The sequence below is a fragment of the Thalassophryne amazonica genome, chromosome 2 (genome assembly GCF_902500255.1).
Source record: "Thalassophryne amazonica chromosome 2, fThaAma1.1, whole genome shotgun sequence".
Taxonomy (NCBI): Eukaryota; Metazoa; Chordata; class Actinopteri; order Batrachoidiformes; family Batrachoididae; genus Thalassophryne; species Thalassophryne amazonica.
Window position 1 is genome coordinate 103,493,683 of NC_047104.1, and position 23,067 is coordinate 103,516,749.

The 23,067-nt window shown below is 43.2% G+C and overlaps 1 protein-coding gene across 1 annotated transcript in view; it reads left to right on the plus strand.

Annotated features, from left to right (window-relative positions):
* scube2 (signal peptide, CUB domain, EGF-like 2) overlaps positions 1-23,067 on the plus strand; it is a 91,524-nt gene that overhangs the window by 1,616 nt on the left and 66,841 nt on the right. Inside the window, 5 exon segments of the mRNA XM_034190983.1 lie at positions 390-515; positions 2,909-3,043; positions 9,118-9,243; positions 9,348-9,464; positions 21,248-21,337. Of these exon segments, the coding sequence (XP_034046874.1) occupies positions 390-515; positions 2,909-3,043; positions 9,118-9,243; positions 9,348-9,464; positions 21,248-21,337 (594 nt within the window).

Below are 23,067 nucleotides of genomic sequence, written 5' to 3' on the forward strand. Positions count from 1 at the left end.
AACCGGAGCACCCAGAGGAATCCCACGCAAACACGGGGAGAACATGCAAACTCCACACAGAAAGGCCACGGGAATTGAACCCACAACCTTCTCGCTGTGAGGCAACAGTGCTAACCACTAAGCCACCGTGCTGCCACCACATCAACATTTACACAATATTACTCATTATTTGGAAAAAAGATACAAAATCTAATTAATTTTATTCTGGATTTACTTGATTTTTGTACTTCGAATAGGATAAAAATGTACACTATAATAAAGTGTGTGTGTGCCCTCACTTCTGACGCCTATGATATACATTCAACTGATCTGCTGTTCATTGAAGAGATGTTTCATTTTAGCAGAAGAAGTCTAAACTTGTGTGTGCGTGTGTGTGCCTTATTTCTCAGACATTGACGAATGTGACTTCGAGTACAACGGTGGCTGTGTGCATGAATGCAACAACATACCAGGCAATTATCGCTGCACTTGTTATGATGGGTTCAACTTGGCACACGATGGACATAACTGTCTAGGTAAACTAGAGATTACATAACATTTGTGACAGTTGAACTATGTATAAAGATATCAAACTGCTGTGGTTGTGGTCATGTGATTTAAAGGGGTCATATTATACACTTTTCAGCAAGCTAATATAGTGCACCAGATGTCCACCAGATATTAAAATTTGTAGCTAAAAATATTTCTTAGACATTGAGGTGATGCATCCTAAAAAAAAACACATCCTTAATTTGTGGAAGAAATGGCCTGTTGTTATGTTGGTTGCTTTAAATGGAAATGTGCTGCTGCTTGTCACACCCCTCAGACTCAACAAGCTCATTAGGAGAGCTGGTTCTGTGCTGGGGGCTGAGCTGGAGTCTGTGGTGGTGTCAGAGAGGAGGATGTTGAGGGACCTGCTTAGCATCCTTTACAACACCTCCCACCTCCTGCATGCCACACTGACCTCCTTTCAGAGCACCTTCAGCCATAGACTGAGACCACGAGGTGCACCAAAGAACACCAAGGAGGTCTTTCCTACTTGTGGCAATCAGACTGTATAATTCCTGCCCTTTCTGCAGGATAAAAACATAATGAACAGAGTTATTCAGTTATGCGCAATATTATTGAATGTCTTGTGCAAATGTCCTCCAGTCATTTCATATAAATTTGTTGTACTTACAGTAAAAAAAAAAGTTCACTGTTTACTCTTTCAGTAGTCTGGCAAAATTATTTCTTTCGGATAAAGTTGATCTTATCAGAGAAGTGTCTGACTGCAAACAGTGACAACATAGTGCGATACAAACCGCAAATTAAGACAATACCAGCAAATGCAGGACAAAAAACAATACAACCCCCTCACCTCAAAAAATTACACCTGCATTAATTCAACAACAGGTAGTTGCGTCAAAAAACATCTTGCAAATAAAATTAAAAAAACACTTGCAAACACAGAGAATGCAAACAAATATAACCTCCAGCACATGCAAAAATCATTTTGCTAACATGCCTACTGAAAATTCACATGACACACCCAAAAACTGAAATACATTGTAAAGCTCCACAATGCAATAAACATGCGCGTAATAACACAAAAAGAAGTTTCTTTTTTAACTGATGGACCGTTCAGTGCATCACAGCAGTCCACTCTTTATCTCCACAAGGCCGCAGAGCTGACTCAGTTTGTTTACTTTATTACGATTTTACGCTCAGCTAGCTGTATTTTCATATTTTATTATTTTATTTGGAATGCACTGAACAGTAGAAGTCAAAGTCCTGTGGCAGAAACCTCTGTGTTGTGAGTATGTCAGTTGTGTTGCTGAGCTTTGCAATGTATCTGGGTTTTTGCTTGTGTTGTGTCTATTTGTGCTACACACATTTTGTCAGATTAAATTGTTACATGTACTGTAAGTTATATTTGTATTTAACAAGTTGTTGAATTGAAGCAGGCATTTTTATTGTATTTGTAAGTGTTTTCTGCATTTGCCAATGTCTTAATTTGCAAATCTTATGGTCTCTACTGGCCACCATATTCATCAGTGAGAGACCACTGACATATCATCTGCGGCTGCAACAGATTTCAATCAATCAATTTTTTTATATAGCGCCAAATCACAACAAACAGTTGCCCCAAGGCGCTTTATATTGTAAGGCAAGGCCATACAATAATTATGTAAAACCCCAACGGTCAAAACGACCCCCTGTGAGCAAGCACTTGGCTACAGTGGGAAGGAAAAACTCCCTTTTAACAGGAAGAAACCTCCAGCAGAACCAGGCTCAGGGAGGGGCAGTCTTCTGCTGGGACTGGTTGGGGCTGAGGGAGAGAACCAGGAAAAAGACATGCTGTGGAGGGGAGCAGAGATCAATCACTAATGATTAAATGCAGAGTGGTGCTTTTAATTAAATATGTCAGAGATTTGACATATTTAAGAAATAATTAACCCTGGCCTTTACGCTATTGAAATAATAATTTAAAAAACCTTGCGTCAGGTTTCTATGACTTCAACTGAAATACTTCTCCATTCTGAACATGGCGGTTGTGTTTCCAGTGTAGCTGGAGTAGACATGATGTGTTTCCTGTCTACAGGGCAGTCCCATTGTGTTGTCATGTTGCCCAGCAACCATCCAGATATAGGGTTCTGTGACATATGTCACAGAAATCTAAAATGAACTGTTTTAAATCTAAATTTTTCTTATAGTAGATTTAGACTTTGGGACTTTTGTCACTATATAACATGACACTCCAATCATATATATGAGTTTAAAGTAGCTCAAATCCAGTTTTCCACAATACGACCCCTTTAAATGATTACTCATTTTGTGATTTATACAATTTGCAAGTTTTCCTGTTTACATTACAAGCCCTTTTTGAGAAATTTGCATGGGAATTGCAAATGCAATGAGATAATGCAATTGTGCTGCTGTGCTACAGATGTGGATGAGTGCAAGTTCAGCAATGGTGGGTGTCAGCACACTTGCGTCAACACCATGGGGAGCTATGAGTGCCACTGCAACAAGGGCTTCTTCCTCAGCGACAACCAGCACACATGCATCCACCGCTCTGTGGGTGAGTGAACGCCATCCCACCCAGATGCACACGAGTGAGCAGACAAGCCGGAACGGTTGGACAGGTTTTGTAGCAGTTAGCACAGAGTGCATGGACAGTAATATATCTGCTTATAAAGGAGGTATTAAATGTACAACATGTGGTCAGTGTGGATTAAGCAGTGAAAAGGGCTTAATGCCTGGCGATGGATGCGCCACCATCCCCGGTGTGTCGCTCTGCATGGGCAGAAACTTCCATCCATCCATCCATTTTCTTCCGCTTTATCCGGAGTCGGGTCGCGGGGGCAGCAGCTCAAGCAAAGCCGCCCAGACCTCCCGATCCACACACACCTCCCCCAGCTCCTCCGGGGGAACCCCAAGGCGTTCCCAAGCCAGCTGAGAGATGTAGTCCCTCCAGCGTGTCCTGGGTCTTCCTTGGGGCCTCATCCCAATGGGATGTGCCCGGAACACCGAGGCAAGGCGTCCAGAGGGCATCCGGAAAAGATGCCTGAGCCACCTCAACTGACTCCTTTCAACGTGGAGGAGCAGCGGCTCGACTCCGAGCTCCTCCCGAGTGATCGAGCTCCTCACCCTATCTCTAAGGGAGCGCCCAGCCACCCTGCGGAGGAAACTCATCTTGTACTAGCGATCTCGTTCTTTCGGTCATGAGCCAAATCTCATGACCATAGGTGAGGATCGGAATGTAGATCGATCGGTAATGGCCCAGTCACACGGCACACGACGATTCCTGAACGAAGGGAAAAGTAAAAAACGTTACAATTCGTTGAGAAAAGGTGGACGAGAGAGCTTTTATCACCGAACAGTCTGTGAAGCAAGAGCGCAAAAGGGACGAAAGAGGAACTTAACAAAACCGAAGCTCACAGTCTCAACGAAACGCGCCTGGAGCCACTGCTGGAGCAGAGCGTGTCCACTCGGCGCTGGAACGGAGCTCATAGCGCCTGAGTCCTGGAGAAACTGCAAACAGAATCTGTGGAGATGTCGATGGACCACCTGCTCTGGTTCCTTGTCCAGAACAAAAGAGGGATCATCTCCATCATCAGAATCCACACTGTCTGTCGACATGATGCGTGCTCCGTCGTGCTCCAATTAAAAAAAAAAAGTGTTCTGTGGTCACTGCTGTATCACAGTATTATGTGACATATATCTTCATTTATAACAGAAAACTGTCAAAAGGGAGAATAAATATAAATATAAGTGTAAAGATGATTGAATATATCAGAGCAGTAAATTAATCAGTGCGTGTGAATGCGCGCATTGACTCGTGCGGTTATTTCCACCAGCTGATCACTGATCCACAATGTGAATTCTTCCTTCCAGAACAGCTCTTTATATAATCATTTTGATTCATCTACCTGTTGCCACATGTACAGAAGGACTGGATTATCATTCCTACACTCATATTGTTATATTTAATACAAAATAATAAGCGCACGCAGGAGCTCCTGCTGCCACTGATGCTGCATTCAAGTACCGTCGGAAATTACACAACTTTTTTGTTGTTTCAAATTCAACAGTTGCTTGTGGCAAAATAATTAATTATATCCACACAAAAGATTAATTCTGGCCTATATAAGGTGCCTGAGCCCATTGAAGCTGCCCCTCAACACAGATAAAAAAAAATCCAAGCAAGTAGGCTGAGTTTGCCCTGTAATTTCCGACGGTACATGAACGCAGCAGCAGGCTCAGCGCTCACAAACCGGCTTCTGCGCTGTGTGAAAACATTCAGCTGCTCCAACGAAGTCATATTAAACAATAACATTACAAAAACTACACAAACGATTAAAAACGTCAAGAACGGCAGCAAAACGAAACACAGACGAACTGAGGTTTTCGTTGCCCTTCGTTCAAATTTTTCAACAGTTTAAAAATCCTGACAAAGCGCCCGCTGCAGGAACAAAGCTGCGCGAAGGTTAAACGATGTCAACGACAGTCAAAAGTCCAGATTTCTTGTTTCGTCAGGGCTTCGTCACCCTTCGTTAAGTGCCGTGTGACTGGGCCATTAATCGAGAGCTTTGCCCCCCTACTCAGCTCTCTCTTCACCACGACGGTCCGATACAGCGACCGCATCACTGCAGATGCTGCACCGATCCGTCTATCAATCTCACGCTCCATCCGTCCCTCACTTGTGAACAAGACCCCGAGATACTTAAACTCCTCCACTTGAGGCAAGGACACTCCACCGACCTGAAGAGAGCAAAGCACTTTTTTCCGGTTGAGAACCATGGCCTCGGATTTGGAGGTGCTGATTTTCATCCCAGACACTTCACACTCGGCTGCAAACTGCCCCAGTGCACACTGAAGGTCCTGATTTGGTGAAGCCAACAGAATCACATCATCTGCAAACAGCAGAGATGAGATTCTGTGGTTCCGAAACCAGACCCCCTCTACACCCTGGCTGCGCCTAGAAATTCTGTCCATAAAAATAATGAACAGAACCGGTGACAAAGGGCAGCCCTGGCGGAGGCCAACATGCACTGGAAACAGGTTTGACTTACTACCGGCAATGCGAACCAAGCTCCTGCTGTGGTCGTACAAGGACCGGATAGCCCTTAGCAAAGGACCCCAGACCCCGAGAGACACGGTCGAACGCCTTCTCCAGATCCACAAAACACATGTGGACTGGTTGGGCAAACTCCCATGAAGCCTCGAGCACCCGATGGAGCGTGTAGAGCTGGTCCAGTGTGCTGCGACCAGGACGAAAACCACACTGCTCCTCCTGAATCCGAGGTTCGACCGTCGGTCAAATTCTCCTCTCCAGTACTCTGGAATAGACCTTACCGGGGAGGCTGAGGAGTGTGATCCCCCTATAGTTGGAACACACCCTCAGGTCCCCCTTCTTAAACAGAAGGACCACCACCCCGGTCTGCCAATCCAGAGGCACTGTCCCCAATTGCCACGCGATGTTGCAGAGGCATGTCAGCCAAGACAGTCCCACAACATTCAGAGACTTAAGGTACTCAGGACGGATTTCATCCACCCCAGGAGCCTTGCCACCGAGGAGCTTTCTAACCACCTCGGTGACTTTGGCCTGGGTAATGGATGAGTCCGCCTCTGAGTCCTCAGTCTCTGCTTCCTCTTCGGAAGACGTGACGATGGGATTGAGGAGATCCTCGAAGTACTCCTTCCTCAGGACCAAGGCGGTCGAGGGTGAGCAGAAACTTTCGCTACGAAAATTCACCCCAATGCGTCATCAAATAGGAGGAGCTTCCATTCCGCTTGCCGTCAAGTCAACATCACGGACCTTGATCACGTGGAGCAAGTTGCTGTGCTCTATTTGTTGTGGAAAGCTGACAAACGTCACCAGCGGCGCCGTCCCTGGGTTCACAACATCCTCATGAGACGTTCCCAATTCGGGGAGTTTCATTATTTGCTGCAGGAGCTGCGTCTGGATGACGGGCGCTTTCAGCGGTACTTCCACCTCTCCAAGACCCAGTTTGAGGACCTCCTGTCCTGTCCGCATGCGCACATGTGAACAATTAAAAAAAAAAACTGGCTGCTGCTGCAGTGCCTCGCTCTCCTCTCCAACTCTGTCATAATTGTGTTATAAATCAGTCACCATTTGTTTTATTATACATCTGTGTAGTTAATAAAATTATCTTCACAGACGATTCGTTCGCGCGCGCACATGTGAACAAAGAAAAAAAAAAAACTGGCTGCTGCTGCAGTTCCTCACTCTCTCCTCAAACCCTTGGGTGATTGCCATCCAGGACCCAGGGTGGTTGCATCGCGGGGTGGATGCAGGTGGGAGCAGATTTGTGCACAAAGTTTATTGAAGTAAATAATTAACTCTGCACGAAGACATTTCCCACATATGAGCTGTTTTGTAGTTTTAGTAACCTTATCAGAGGTTGCAGTGTCAATAATCAGACATGTCACATCAGGTGTGCTGAAGGTCCTGAGCAGTTGTGTAAAATGTGCTGTTCACCAAAGCTTGTGGTGAACAGCACATTTTTTGTGAGAAGAGTTTTTCCATCAGCTGCATAAAGAGCGACCGTAGAGCTTTTCCTCAGGCTATATATTGAGTTGAGTGATCAATAAAAGGAGTACGAGTTCCTTTGATTTATATCCCTTTGGGTCTCTAGAGCACATTGTTGCTGCTGTCTGTTTGTCATATATTCCCTGCTGTATGGTGGACTGTACCTTTTCACGCTGGTCTCCCAGCAGGTTGCATCTCTACCCAAGAAGTTCCTGGATTTTGACATTATTGTCATCAAACCAGTCTGTCAAGCTTTTCTTAGCATGACCAAGCACCTATTCTGCAGTGTGATGGAGGATTCCTTTAAAGATGTTCTAATCAGGTTCTATCACATTTTGCAGTTTTGCATTGATGATTTCTTTGAGTTGTGCCTTAACTTCTTCAGACTGAAGATTGACTATGTAGATGTATTTTGGGGGTTTGAGAGTACTGTAGCCTTGTGTCTGCTAAATTGAAGACCAAGTTTTGTCACTACATGTCAATATGTCAAAATGTCATAGTTGGCACATAACACCATCCATTACTCAACTTATGAACTGTGATATCACAATGTCTGGGGCCTCGGCCAAGTATTTCATCTTCATCTTGTTGGGAAGTTGAAAGCATGTATTTGTAATGGCTAATTTAAGGTTGGACTACCTCATGAGGAGAAGGTGACCATTACTGTAACATTTTCCAACCCTGTGCTTATCAAGGACAGAAAGCCAGCATGATGATCATAGCTCTGGCATTCAAATTCCCTAATATAATGACTTTGTCACATTTTGAAACAGTGCCTGTGACCTCTGTCAGGCAAGTATAAAATGGGCTTTGAACTTCTCAGCAGGACGCATGGTTGGCACTAGATGAAGAAAGTGTTTGTGAACAGTTGAGATTGGGATGTTATTCTGTCACTCTGGACTTTGGGGAGTGCTGCTAACTTGATGCTATTCTTCACTGTAAAGCCAATACTATTTCAAATTTTCCTCCTGCAGGCTTTCCACGCCAGTATGAGGTATCGTACCAGATTACCCGAGTGTTGTAGCCTTGCCTCTCTCAAAGCAGCTACCTTAATGTAATATTTCTGCAGGGCTACAACAGCTATACTATGTTTCCAGCTGCAAATTTTATTTACTTCTTTTTATGTCTTTTTCAACTGCATTTGTGGGTTCCCCTCCAGCTGTGGTTAGCAAAGCAGGATTTAAAAAGGGTGCATTTTCTAGAGGGCTCCTGGGATTGAGGCAGAATGTGCGTCCCTGAACATGGCATCTTAAAAACTTGGAGAAATGCCAAAGGAAAGCATCGCTTTCCATCCAGCGACTGTCAGATCTAAGCTGTAACAGGTTGACATGTATTCCTTGTTGCATGGATGACACTTGCAAATACCCAAAGCACCATGTACTTGCACATGGTGCCCTGGTAGTCTTGAAGTCATCTTTCTAGTGGTAGGCACGGGAATGCCAATGCTATTGCAAAGAATGTGGTAGCAGGAAAGGCATTCCAACATACTTGTGAGCACCCCTTGAGAACATTTATCACGTTACTTTGTCATAGTGTCATCACATAACTGTTGGACCCTCTCCACTGGCAGAGTATAAAAGGACTATGAGCTATGCCGAGTCTGCTGGCACATGTCATCTGCCAAAGCTGTCGTTCTGCCATTGACTTTGTTGCATTCCCTGGGGAGGATAAGGAGTATATCATGCATGTTCAGGGCATAGCCCCAAGGATAGAAGAGGGAAGAAGCATTTCAGACCTCCTTTGATGAGCTGTACCTGATGGACTAAAAATGAAAATAATGTTTGACCACTGGGTCTTGGTACTACAGTATAGTAGTACATCCACTACAATATTGACAGCGCATTTTCAAGTTGAACGTACCTATTTCTGAGGGTGGATAACATGTAGATAACAAGGGCCGCTAGGGATCCTTTTATATATAGGTGTTGACATTTGCAACCGTTTTCAACTGTGTTTTCAATATTCCTTTTTACTGGAAATGCATAAATAGCAATCATTCATTAATGTGTTCCCTGTCACACGCTAATCTCTCAGTATGAGTGCCTTTATGTGCAGCCATTCACTGTAGCAGGGCCTCATTGTGTACCTCTCTATTGCAGAGGGCCTGAACTGTATGAATAAGGAGCACGGCTGTGCTCACATCTGCAAAGAAACACCTAAAGGGGGCGTCGCCTGCGAGTGCCGTCCAGGGTTCGAGTTGGCCAGGAACCAGAGAGTCTGCACCTGTATGTGCACACTGGCATGAGGCTAAGTTTACATTACACAACACACATAATCCTATCTTCACATATGTTGCATTCATTATTTGGTTGATTTTGTTGACTGGCAGTAACCTGTAACCATGGGAACGGGGGCTGCCAGCACACCTGTGAGGACACAGAAAATGGTCCCATATGCAAGTGCCATGTCAGGTACAGTCTGCAACCTGACAGAAGGTCTTGTATCGGTAAGCACTGGCCCCTCAGCATGCACAATATGTTGTTTAACACTGAAAAATAGTTTTTAAAGAGACATATTGTGGAAAATTGGTATTTAATCTATGTTTTACAATTAACTATGGTTAAGGTTTGATTGTATGGAGCTGCCATGTCTTAATTCTGTGACAGCCCATGTAGACATTCTCTTGCTATGAGGAAGATGAAGGTTTGTTTTAGACCTTTGTGACATATGTAACAGACATCCATATCTGTACTTGTGATTACTCTGTTAGACGTGCCCAATGAGTCAGTCTGTACTCTGTGCAACACCCCCAGTATTTCTTAGGACTCCTTTAACTAGTATTTCAGTGTATCTTGTCTTGATTTAATGATGTATCAATGATCTGACTATTTAAATGTTATGGATTCTTCTGTTTTGGAATTACTGATAAAAATAGAGCAAATTTAATCCTCATGCCCATACCAGGGGAGCACGGTGCCCATACCAGGGGAGCACGGTGGCTTAGTGGTTTGCACTATTGCCTCACGGCAAGAAGGGTGTAGGATCGCTTCCTGTCCTTTCTATGTGGAGTTTGCATGTTCTCCTTGTGTCTGCATAGGTTCCCCCCAGATGCTACAGCTTCCTCCCACATCCAAAGACATGCATGTTAGGTGAATTGGAAACTTTAAATTGACTGTAGGTATGTGTGCGGGTGTGAATGTGTTTGTTTGTTTATATGTGGCACTGCGACAGACTGGCATCCTGTTCAGGGTGTACCCTGCCTCAAGCCCTATGACTGCTGGGATAGGTTCCAGAAAATGGATGGATGGATGGATGGATGGTGCAGATTCCAGGGTCAGCTTATTTTGGAATTTGTTTCTTTCATAGCGTAGTGGTTATCTTGACGATGAATGAATGCACAGTAGCAAGACTTATCTTTGTCAGTTCTGCTGTTTGACTGCATGCCTTTTTTTCTGTACAGTGGTTATGAATGATGATAAAGATCAGCCATGAACTGTTGGGTAATATCCTTACCTCCAGTGTGTGAGGTCCAGGCCTATCAGTGCAAAGTTTTCTCAGTGTTCACTTTGCTGATATGCTGTGTTATCTGATATGGACCACGCCACTACAAGCTGAATATCTCAAGCGTAAACATGAATCTGGTGACAACAAAAACCCACAGAGGTGCTTACCATATGACTAGATTTCACTGAACAGAAAAGATAAATTAGGCACATGGTGCAGTGTATTTGTATACTTAGCTATTTTTGTTAATGTGCTAAATCTATTGCTTTTCATCATATGATTTTGCACAGCCCCATTCCACTATGTTATATTTATTTGACAGTGAACATAGTTTTACCTATTTGTCTGTTTGACGTCTGACTCCTTACAGAAGTATTTTTTTTCTTTTTATTGTTGTTTATGCACCAATTGCTTCTTATGAAACTATTTTTTTCCTTGTATTTTTTATTGTTTATGCACCAATGATACCAGATCAAATTCCTTTTATGTGAGAACTTACTTGGTAATACATTCGATTCTGATTTCAGAGTTTACTAGCTGAAATTGAATATATCTTGATGCCGTACTGTACAAAGTAAATGCGTAATTGTAAATGGAAAACGCAACTGTGCATCTCTGACCATCGTAAATAAAAGCTAGTATCATCCCTGTGGATTTGTGTCTCATTGTGGACCATGAGCTGCAATGCGGTGAAATTCCAAATTTAGTTGCTTCCTTTATCTGTTGCAAGAGTGATCAGTGATTCTAGCCTAACCTAGCTTTAGCTGTTGTCCATGCAAATATGGCAGTTTCAGAATATGATCTTTGTTTTTGCCATTTTCAAATAGTGGTTTGTAAACTTGGCACAGTTTCAAGATGTATCTCTGTCCCCAACAAAAATGCTAAAATGGCTGGAACCAATGTAGTACACATGCCATGTTGCGTAGTTTCAACCAGATTCATCATCACAGCCTGATGAAAACTGTTATCCACATACAATGCCCTTGTTTTGGAAGATGACATCTGGAAATACTTTAATTCCTTATCGTGGAAAGAATAAACGCAGTGTTTTTAAAGAAGTCCCTCTGTGCTTGTCTGCTCTGGCCACGGTTTTCAACCTCAACCAGAAGACGCAAGCAGTTTGTCCCACTAACAACAATAAAACATAACTTATTTTAAAAAGTTGTTAAAGAATTCTAAAGATACTTCTTTAGAATTCTTACTACTTAAAATAACTGCAGAAAGTCTTCTGGAGTTATTTTATTTATATCATAGCGCTCCATTTACAGCCCCAATTCCAATGAAGTTGGGACGTTGTGTAAAATGTAAATAAAAACAGAATACAATGATTTGCAAATCCTCTTCAACCTATATTCAATTGAATACACCACAAAGACAAGATATTTAATGTTCAGACTGATAAACTTTATTGTTTTTGTGCAAATATTTGCTCATTTTGAAATGGATGCCTGCAACATGTTTCAAAAAAGCTGCGACAGTGGTTTGTTTACCACTGTGTTACATCGCCTTTCCTTCTAACAACACTCAATAAGCATTTGAAAACTGAGGACACTAATTGTTGAAGCTTTGTACGTGGAATTCTTTCCCATTCTTGCTTGATATACGACTTCAGTTGTTCATCAGTCTGGGGTCTCCGTTGTCGTGTTTTGTGCTTCATAATGCACCACACATTTTCACTGGGCGACAGGTCTGGACTGCAGGCAGGCCAGTCTAGTATACACACTCTTTTACTATGAAGCCACGCTGTTGTAACACGTGCAGAATGTGGCTTGGCATTGTCTTGCTGAAATAAGTAGGGACGTCCCTGAAAAAGACATTGTTTGAATGGCAGCATGTGTTGCTCCAAAACCTGGATGTACCTTTCAGCATTGATGGTGCCATGGAATACCTAAATTCCTTGCAACTGAATGTTGAGAAACATTGTTCTTAAACTGTGGGACTATTTTTTTTCAAGCAGTTGTTCACAAAATGGTGATCCTTGCCCCATCTTTGCTTGTGAATGACTTAGACTTTTGGGGATGCTCCTTTTATACCCAGTCATGACACTCACAATTAGTGTCCTCAGTTCCCAAACGCTTATTGAGTGTTGTTAGAAGGAAAGGTGATGTGACGCAATGGTAAATAAACATACCACTGGCCCAGCTTTTTTGAAATGTGTTGCAGGCATCTACTTCAAAATGAGCAAATATTTGCTGAAAAACAATGAAGTTTATCAGTTTGAACATTAACTATCTTGTCTTTGTGGTGTATTCAATTGAATATAGGTTGAAGAGGATTTGCAAATCATTGTATTCTGTTTTTATTTACATTTCACACAACGTCCCAACTTCATTGGAATTGGGGTTGTATTCACGATCAGCGTTCACCACAGCCATTCTTTGTCTCTTCAGAACTCACGACAAAAATACATCCCATTATTGATCCACCAAGACTAAAAAAGTATGTTAAATTACTCTGTTAACAACAACAACAACATGTCATTCATTGTGAGCAACCGAGGTTACAGAGGCTGGGCTATGACATCATTGTATTGCTCACCCAGACAAAAACACCAAGGCAATATTTTGAGATTTATCCACTCTGGGACCCATTTTCAAAAGTGTCATTTTTGGCCACCAAAATCGTGTAGACAAAATGACACTAATACTTTTGCGGCTATGCCTGAACCCATTTCTGTGTGGATGGGGCCTTAGTTAAGGAACCTAACTGTTTATCATCATACAAAAGCCTGCATCATATCAGATAAATGTTTGTGACCTGTTATGGTTAGGGGTTCGGGTGGAACCGAACCGTTTCAGACTATGGACCCACACGCAGGGAGCTGGACACAGACAGGAGTTCAAAAGGAAAAATATATTTATTTACAATAAATAAATGAAATGATGTGCTGGGATGCCTGCAGTCTAGAGTGGCCCGCCTCCTGGCGGTGAAATAAGGGAGCTGCAGTTTCCCAGCCAGTCTTGAAGGAATAATGTCAACTAAGGATTCTATGACCAGGGCCAAGTGGAATGCTCACCTCAGCAACCAGGAACTAAGGAAGAAGACACATAGGGTGAGCGAAGAGCACTCATAATGCTGTCCTTAAAAACAGTCACAGTTCAACACAGGCTTAGCACAGGTTGCTTCAGTGGTCAGGAAATAAAGTTGTCTTCTTAAGAAATAAAGGAGTGCTCCTCTGGTCCATAACCCTCCCAGTCCACCAGATACTGGTAGCCCCAACCCCTGCGACAGACGTCCAGGATGTTCGTGACTGACCAGACAGGATGGCAATCGACATTCCAGGCAGGAGGAGGAGCAGGTCCGGGAGGACAGTGGTCACTGGAACGGACAGACTTGAGTCATGACGCGTGAAAAACTGCATGAATCCGTAGGGACGGAGGCAGATGAAGCCGCATGACAGTGGGATTAACAACCTTGTCAATGACAAAGGGACCAATATACCTGGGAGACAGTTTTGGAGACTCAGTTTGCAAAGTAATATCACTGGATGATAGCCAAACCTCCTGTCTGGGTTAGTAGTCAGGGGCCAGGGTCTGCCTCCGGTCTGCATGGCGAGAGGTCTGTTCCTGTGTCTCCTTGAGTGTAGACTGAGCTTGTGTCCATATCTGATGGCATCGTTGCAGATCATCTTGAACCGAAGGGACTGAGAGTTTCTTGTCTTACTCGGGGAAGAGCGGTGGCTGATAGCCGATCGGGGCTTCGAACGGGACAGACCAGTAGCAGATGAAACGTGGGTATTGTGAGCGTATTCTGCCCAGGGCAAATACAAGCTCCAGTCAGAGGGATGGTCAGCGGACATGCATCGAATCACATTCTCGAGGTCCTGGTTGGTTCTCTCTGTCTGACCGTTCGTCTCTGGATGGAAGCCAGAAGACAGGCTGACAGAAGCACCCAGGCATCACAGAAACATTTCCACACCTGGGAGGTGAATTGCGGCCCTCTGTCAGACACTATTTCCTGGGGGATGCCATGCAGCTGGAGGACGTGGTGAACCAGGCGGTCAGCAGTCTCCTGGGCTGACGGCAACTATTCCAGTGGCACAAAGTGGGCAGCTTTAGAAAAACAGACAACAGTAGTTAGAACTACTGTCTTTTGTTGGGAAGCCGGGAGTCCTGTGATGAAATTCATCCAGATGTGGGACCAAGGACGGCCTGGAAGTGGGAGCAGTTGGAGCATGCCGGCGGGGGGGACCAATGAAGAGATTTTCTTCGGGCACAAACTGTGCATGCTTGAACAAAACTGCGGACATCTGCCTGGCTGGATGGCCACCAATAGTGGCGGTGGATTCCGGGATGGCATCCCGGAGTTTTGTGGATTCTGGGATGGCATGCCAATTTGGAGGTGTGATTAGAACTGTATGATGGCTGAACGGGATCTAGATGACGAATCAGGGCCTCTTGAACTTTCTTATCTACTTCCCATGTTAGAGCCTCCACAACCGTGGACAAGGGAATGACAGAAGCCGGGTTTTCAGGAGATGTGGAGGTCGAGGGCTGGAACATCCAGGAATTCACACTTTTCAGCCTTCACAAAAAGGTGGTTCTCGAGGAGACACTTGAGGACTTGGCATGCATGATGGGTGTGTGACTCGGAATCAGGTGAGAAGATCAGTATGTCATCGAGATAGACTAACTAGAACCGGTTTTAGAAGTCCCGGAGGACATCGTTGACAAGGGCCTGGAATGTTGCAGGGGCCGTTTGTCAGGCTGAAAGGCATAACCAGATACTCAAAATGACCGATTGGAGTGTTGAATGCTATTTTCCACTTGTCCCCCTCCTGTATTCGGACAAGGTGGTAGGCGTTCTAAGGTCTAATTTGGTGGCCTCATGCAAGGAACTGAATGCGGAATCAAGGAGAGGGAGTAAATACCGATTACAGACCGTGATGTCATTCAGTCGCCAAAAATCGATGCAGGGGCGCAAGGAGCCATCTTTTTTCCCCACAAAAAAGAAGGCTACGCCCGCGGGTGACAACGAGGTCTGGATCAACCCAGCGGCCAGTGAGTCCCGGATGTAGGTCTTCATAGCTTCTCATTCTGGGCGTGAGAGGTTATACAGGTGGCTGGAAGGTATCTCAGCACCCGGAAGGAGATCTATGGCGATATCATAGGGTCAGTGAGGAGGAAGCGAGTTCTTTGCTGAATATTTCAGTGAGATCGTGATACTCCAGAGGAACCAAACAAAGATCTGGAGGTGAATGGACCACCCCACTGGCGGAAATGCTGGATGGAACCGAGGAACGTAGACACCCATGGTAGCATGTGTCGCTCCACTGAGTAACTGACCCGGATGGCCAGTCAATCCGGGGATTGTGCTCTACTATCCAAGGGTGCCCTAGAACCACAGGTGAGGTCGAGGGAATCACAAAGAACTGAATGCTTTCGCGATGGTTACCAGAGGTGATCAGGGTGACCAGCTTGGTCTGTGTAATAGATGGAAGTGGAGTTCTGTCAAGAGACGACAGACAAGGGTTTGGACAGAAGGTGTGTAGGGATGCGGGGCTTCGCAACGACCTTATCAATAAGGAAGCTGCCCTCAGCCCCATTGTCCACCAGTGCAGGAAAACAGATGGACAAAGTCCCAAATAGGGTCGTCGCCAGGAGTTGAGTGTGACCAGATGACCCACTGTGAATTTTTCTTGACTCACCTGTACCCCGACATCTACAGGTGAGCCCTTTCTTTTGGCTGAACCGGACAGTGAATGCGGACATGTCCCTTTGTACCGTAATAGAGACACTCTGCAGCTGCCAGTCTCCGAGGTCCCAGATCTGGGGTCAATTTCGCCCTGCCAAGCTCCATAGGCTTGTTGGCAGGGGTAGCTGGTGAGCCGGAGCGGGGAGACTCAGCAGAACGTGGGGCAGATGGCCCTGGATGAGTACAGGGCGGAGTCTGAGTGGAACCGAATTTATCTGACCCACAGCTTTTTTCTCGGCGCCTTCTCAAGCGGGTGTCTAAGTGGATTACCAGCGAAATTAATTTGTCAAAATCTTTGGGATTATTTTGGATGGCTAATTCATCCTTGAGAGGATCCGAGAGCCCCCTAACAAAAATACTCCTAAGAGCAGCCGAGCCCCAGCCCACCTCTGCAGCCATTTTACGGATGTCGACTGCAAACTCCGCCGCACTCCGGCGATCCTGACAAAGAGATAAGAGATGCTGAGCCGCGGTATATGCTTTGCTGGGATGATCAAATACAAGACAGAGCTCATGAGAGAATTCAGAGAACTTTTCAAACACTGGAGATTTTCTGTTCCACAGAGCGATAGCCCAAGCACGTGCGTCATAGCGCAGCAGATTCGTCACGTAAGTGACTCAGCTACTGTCGGAGGCGTACTGCGAGGGTCGCTGAGAAAACACTAGCGAACACTGCATCAAAAACACGGCACACATTTCTACACAACCCGTGAATGTTTCTGAATGACAAATAAATGGCTCAGGAACCGAGAATACGCTCACGGAAGATGGAACTATTTGTGACGTGGAGGAATCTCCTGGAGCTGTATTGGTGGATGAATCAGTGAGTCGTGCGGCTAACTATGTGAGCTGAGTGATGCGTGTGTCTGCCTGTGTAATCTGAACAGCAAGCTGAGAAATGACTGTGTCAGCGTGCGTGACCTGAGCTGAAAGGGTCTGGACTTGTGTCCCCATGGCGTCCATTGGATCTTTCCCAGGAATTGTCCTTGATGATTCAGTGCCTGCTGGATGGGGTCTCCCGCTGGGTCCATGTTGTGGCCAGAGACTTCTGTTATGGTTAGGGGTTCGGGTGGAACCGAACCATTTCAGACTATGGACTCACACACAAGGAGCTGGACACGGAGAGTTCAAATGGAAAATATATATTTATTTACAATAAATGGATGAAATGCTGTGCTGGAATGCCTGCAGTATAGAGAGTGGCCAACCTCCTAGCGGTGAAAGAAGGGAGCTGCAGTTTCCCGGGCCAGTCTTGAAGGAATAATGTCAACTAAGTATTCTGTGACCAGGGCCAGGTGGAACACCTGCCTCAGCAACCAGGAACTAAGGAATAAGACACATAGGGTTGAGTGAGAAGCACTCGTAACACTGTCCTCAAAAACAGTCACAGTTCAACACAGGCTTAACACAGGTTGCTTCAGGGGTCAGGAAATAAAGTTCTCTTCATAAGAAATAAAATTCATTATTCAGTAATTGTTCATAGTTTATAAGTTGTACCCAAAGGTCAGAGGTCAAGCGCTGCGTGTTGTAACGCAGTTCTAATTAAACAGGACTTGATACAGCAAGGTTCTCAATGGTTTATCAGAGTTCATGCAATTCTTAGGAAGAGTTCTTGGCACAGTTCTTCATCATAGTACAGTCATAAACAGGAACGAGTGAGAACGTGATCTCACTGAGACGAGGGGAACTTAATTGCCGTGTAGTCGAGATGCGCTCTATGCCGAGAGCCGAGGAGTTCTCAAAGTGACGTAGCTGTGCAGGTAGTCAGAGCCAGGATCCAGGTCCGCTTGGGAGCCATCTTGGAATCATCTGGAACATCAGGAAAAGACAGTTCGCTCTAATATGGGAATTAGAGGGAGAGGCCAGTGTTACCTGAGCATAAGCTGCAGGAAGTTTCGGCATGTTGAGCGCATAGCTGCCAGATGCAGTCAGGGTCACGGGGCGGCGATCAAGTCTCTGGCAGTTCATGAACAGAAAGTCAGGGTTTAAATAATCTGTCAATAATCAGTCACTCATTTGATCCAGGTGTGAAAACAAAACTGAGGGCACCATCTGGTGGAGAAACAAACACATGACACTGGTAAAACAGGGTAAAAACCAGAGTCCAGGGGAAATCCTGACAGTGACTGGCCTATTGGAAATGCACCGGGTGGAAAACACTTTCTGTGGGAGAGGACCCAGAACAATTTCCAGAAGAAATTTTAGATGTTAGTCTGGTTCACAGGCTATGAATTGATAGGCAGAGCTGAGAAAATTAGAAAATCAAGAAAATGTTCAACATTTTTTGTTAGATATGTCAAACTGAAAATTTTATTCATTCTGGACTCATTACATATAAACTAAAATGTTTCAAGCATTTTCTTTAATATTAATTTTATAATTACAACCTACAGCTCAAAAAGACATATCTCAAAATATTAGAATATTTCATTTTCAGTCACTATTTATGCAATTTAAATACCATGAATCTCCATACCATTTATGCAGTTTAAATACCATGAATAGTCTGGTTCAATACATACAGCGACAATCATGGGGAAGACTGCTGACTTGACAACTGTCCAGAAGACACTCACTGACTCCATCTACAGGGAGGGTAAGCCACAGAAGGTCATTGCTGAAAGGCCAGGCTGTTTGCAGAGTAAAAGCATATTCATGGAAAGCTGGCTGGAGGGGAAAAGCGTGGTAGAAAAAGATGCATGAGTAACAGGGATAATTGCATCCTTGAGAAGATTGTTATGCAAAGCTGATTCTAGAACTAGGGAAGCTTTACAAGGAGTGGACTAAGGCCGGAGTCAGTGCATCAAGAGCCACCACACATAGACGTGTCCAGGAAATTGGCTACAAATGTCACATTCCTTGTGTCAAAGCACTTGTGAACCAGAAATAGTGTCAGAAGTGTCATACTTGGTTAAGGAGAAAAGAACTGGACCATTGCACAGTAGTCCAAAGTACTCTTTTAAGATGAAAGTAAATTTTGCATTTCATTTAGAAATCAAGGTCCCAGAGTCTGGAGGAAGAGTGGAGTGACACAGAAGCAAAGTTGCTTGAAGTTCAGTGTGATGTTTGCACAGTCAGTGATGATTTGGCGCCATGTTAGTCCACTGTGTTAGTCCAGCCATCTACCAGAAGGGTTTAAAGTACTTCATTCTTCCATCTGCTGACAAGCTTTATGGAGATTTTTTTTTTCCAGCAGGATTCAGAATCAGAATACTTTATTAGTCCCTTAAAGGGCAATTCATTGCAGACCCCCTGGCCAACCATAAAAACACAATCATAACATTTACATAGGTATATGCTAAATAACAATCACAGAATCAAGGTTAAAAACAAGGACGAAATCCTCAGCCAGTGTTCAGGAGTCTAATCGCAGAAGGAACAAAAGACATTGAATAGCGATTAGTTCTCATCTGGGGCATCTGATAGCGCCACCCAGAGGGCATGAGTGTAAAGCCTAATGATAAGATGTGTCTCTGATCTAAATCAATGATCTGCTGGGCTTTTGTCATGACACGACTCTCCCACAGTGATGCCAGGTCTCTCTGCTGGACGCCAATTATTTTTGAACAGGCTTTCACTATATTGTTCAGGCTGTTCTTGTCCTTGGCACTTGCCCATAGGACTTGGCACTTGCCCATAGTGCCAAAGCTACTTGTAATTGTTTTGCTGTCCATGACTGTTCTTAAATGGCTCCATAGACAATACCCCATAGATTCTCTATGGGATATTGTCAAAATGAAGATGAGACCCAAGAATACAGACAAGCTTAAGGCTGCTATTAAAGCAACCTTTGCTTCCAGAACACATCAGCAGTGCCACAGGCTAATCACCTCCATGGTCCGCCACAGTGATGCAATAATTCATGCAAAAGGAGCCACAGCCAAGTCCTTGGGTGCAAAATGAACATACTTTTCAGACGTTAGACATTTCTGTATTATACAGCTGTTTTTTTAAATTGATCTTATTAAATATTCTCATTTTTTTAAGTTGTGCATTTCCTATTTTTTTGGCGCTGGAGCTGTAGTAATTAATTATCAAAATTAAAATGAAAGAATGCTTAAAACATTTTAGTTCATATTAATGAGTCTAGAATATATAAAATTTTCACTTTCTGAAATGCCAGAAGGAAAATAAATCAGAACACATGTCCACTCACGGCAAAAGGTGTGAGTGGACAACAGGCCCATTCATGAGAACAATGCATTTTTGTAACTCCAGTGAAAACAATGCATGTGCTCATTTCTCCCTTTGCAAATACGCAGTTATAATTGTGATTTTTAGTGTTGTGTGTCCTTGGCTATTCTGTCAGTAAAACTTTAAATTGGGGATTTTATTGTAAACTATTTCTTATCTGCCATTTCTTTTTTCCCTTTAGTGTTACTTTTGTAAATATTTATACTCTTATTATTAGGTTCTCCACAAAGAAAAACCCGTAAAATGTACTGACATCATTCCTGCTGACACAGATGATATTTAATTAGAGACATTGTGCACTCTTATATGTATAGTTAGCAATTTAACACAATATATTATGTATGATGGGTTGCATTTTAACTTCTCATCAGTACTCTTTATGTGGCAAAATTGTCTGGCGTTCTGTGCAGGCACAATAAGTGTGTTTAAAAAAATGTACACAGTAAAGTTTGCAGAGTACAATATACTCTGTCAAGACTACATTTGGTCCCAGTCCAAATAGAGTTAAATATAGCCTATCACAGTGTAAAATCAACTCTATCACAGTGTACAGTCAACTCTATCATGCCTTGAATGACTCTTAATGGAGTTGAAAAACTTGATTTGAAAAGATGATAGAGCTGATTTCACTCTATAATAGTGTATTTAACTCTATTTGGACAGGGACCAAATGTATCTTCTCATTTTTATGAATTTCTCTTGATTGTGGTTATGTGACTTTATATTTATGGCCTTTTACTTGTACAGTTGTATGTTTTGTCAGACTATAAATTATTTTTGGTGTTTTGTTCTTTGAAAAAGATGTTTTGATCTCAATGACAAATAATTGAATATATAAATAATGTGTTATCACTGTATGTATGGTGTGTGTTTTTTTTACTTGTGTTTGTGTGACAGAACGAGATGAAGCCACCACAGAGACTTCAGACCATAACACCACATCTTTCACTGAGGTGGACAAACGGGTCAAACGGAGACTCTTAATGGGTAATATTACACAGCTGTGTTCCTACTGTTTGTGCCCCAGACGAGCTGAAAAATCACTGTTCCCGCTCAGAGTTGGCGTTGATGTTTTTGCTAGCTGTTGAGCAGCCAGTATTGACTGAGGAGTGTTAAACAGGAGTGAGGACTAATGTCCCGTCAACTAACGCATTCCTCCGCCTTATCGGCAAACTGTGAAATGACTACTCTGTTGCTTTCTCATCCACAATTTTGCTGTCTGAAAAATATGCATTTGCGACAGTGTGGCACATTTCACATTTTCATTCTATTTGGGATGGTCAGAGTGTGAATCTTTAAATCAGTTTTATAAATGTGGAATAGTCTGTGTACATTCTCTTATATTTTCCATGATATGGCTCACATATAACCTCTGTGAGTATTTTGCCATGTTGCACAAATACACCCCAATATTTTAAGTACAGGATTTAATAAATGTTACAAAATAAATATTAATTCACCTATTTACAATATTTTAAAAAAATGCTTAAATTTAGCAAACATCAAAACCAAAATGCTTTCATGTTAGGAAATTAAAAATATAGATTAGTTCTGAGTGCTTTATGTTGAAAATGTTGGATCTTTTTAGAAAGGTATTGCGCGTCACTGCAGCGCCTTTTCAGACAACCAGCCAGACAGATCAAAACTTATCACCTTCACGGAAGAATCTTTGTCTGCACTGATGTCGGCTGTTAGATCGAGTAAAACTGTACAACATTTATCATGGAAATTGACATAAATCATGATCCCATGTCAAAATCTCTTAACCACACAGAAATTCGAAGATGCTTCCACCACTACCGAGTCTGTCGTCACAGCCCTCTCACTTTCACGCCCAGTTTTCCTCAGCCAAGTGGTCTTGACATTTAATTTACATGAAAATGAAAATAGAATCACTCTATCCTTAACTAACACACAATCGTTCCACCATGTTTACATTATATTGATCCAAACTGTTAGTTATGACCTTGAATTTGACCTTTCAACATCCTAAGCTCATGTGATCAATAGATAGGTGATATGTAACTTCATACTAATGTTTAATAGAAAGCATACTGTACGTACATCTTTAACCTATTCTTAAAAGTATCACACGTTACGCTAAAATTTTGACCTTGACCGGTGACCTTTGACCTTAACCAGTTTTTGTGGATATCAAATCACTGTCTGACCCTCAAACATTCCGCCATATATAGTCCAAAGCTGATGAAAACTTTTCAATACACACACGACTTCCACACACACGGAATATGTCTTGAACGTCATTTCCATCTATCAATATGAAATACAAACAACATGGGACTGGATGGTAAATCTGTCTCAAACACTGACCGTGCAAGAAGACTAGTGAGGGAAGCCACCAAGAACTTACAGGCTTTTGCGATTGAAGAAAGCACACAGTGCATTTTGTCTCGTATTCAGTGTATTACGGTAGACCACTGCCTTTGCTGCTAAATTGTTAATTGTTTTCTCTAAATATTAGAGTGGAGAAATGAGACTGAACAAAGCTGCCCACCGTTTTGAGGCTGTAGCATCAGTGACATTTTCATTTATAGATTGGGTTGTGGGTTATGTTTGGATTTGTTATGATAAATATGTGATTTGAAAGTGTGATAGTTTAAAATATCAGAATGAAACCAACTTAGAAATCAGATGAAATTGTTTTAACTGTGTTTGCTTCAAGCCCTCACAAAATGCCCAAGTTAGGACACCTACAT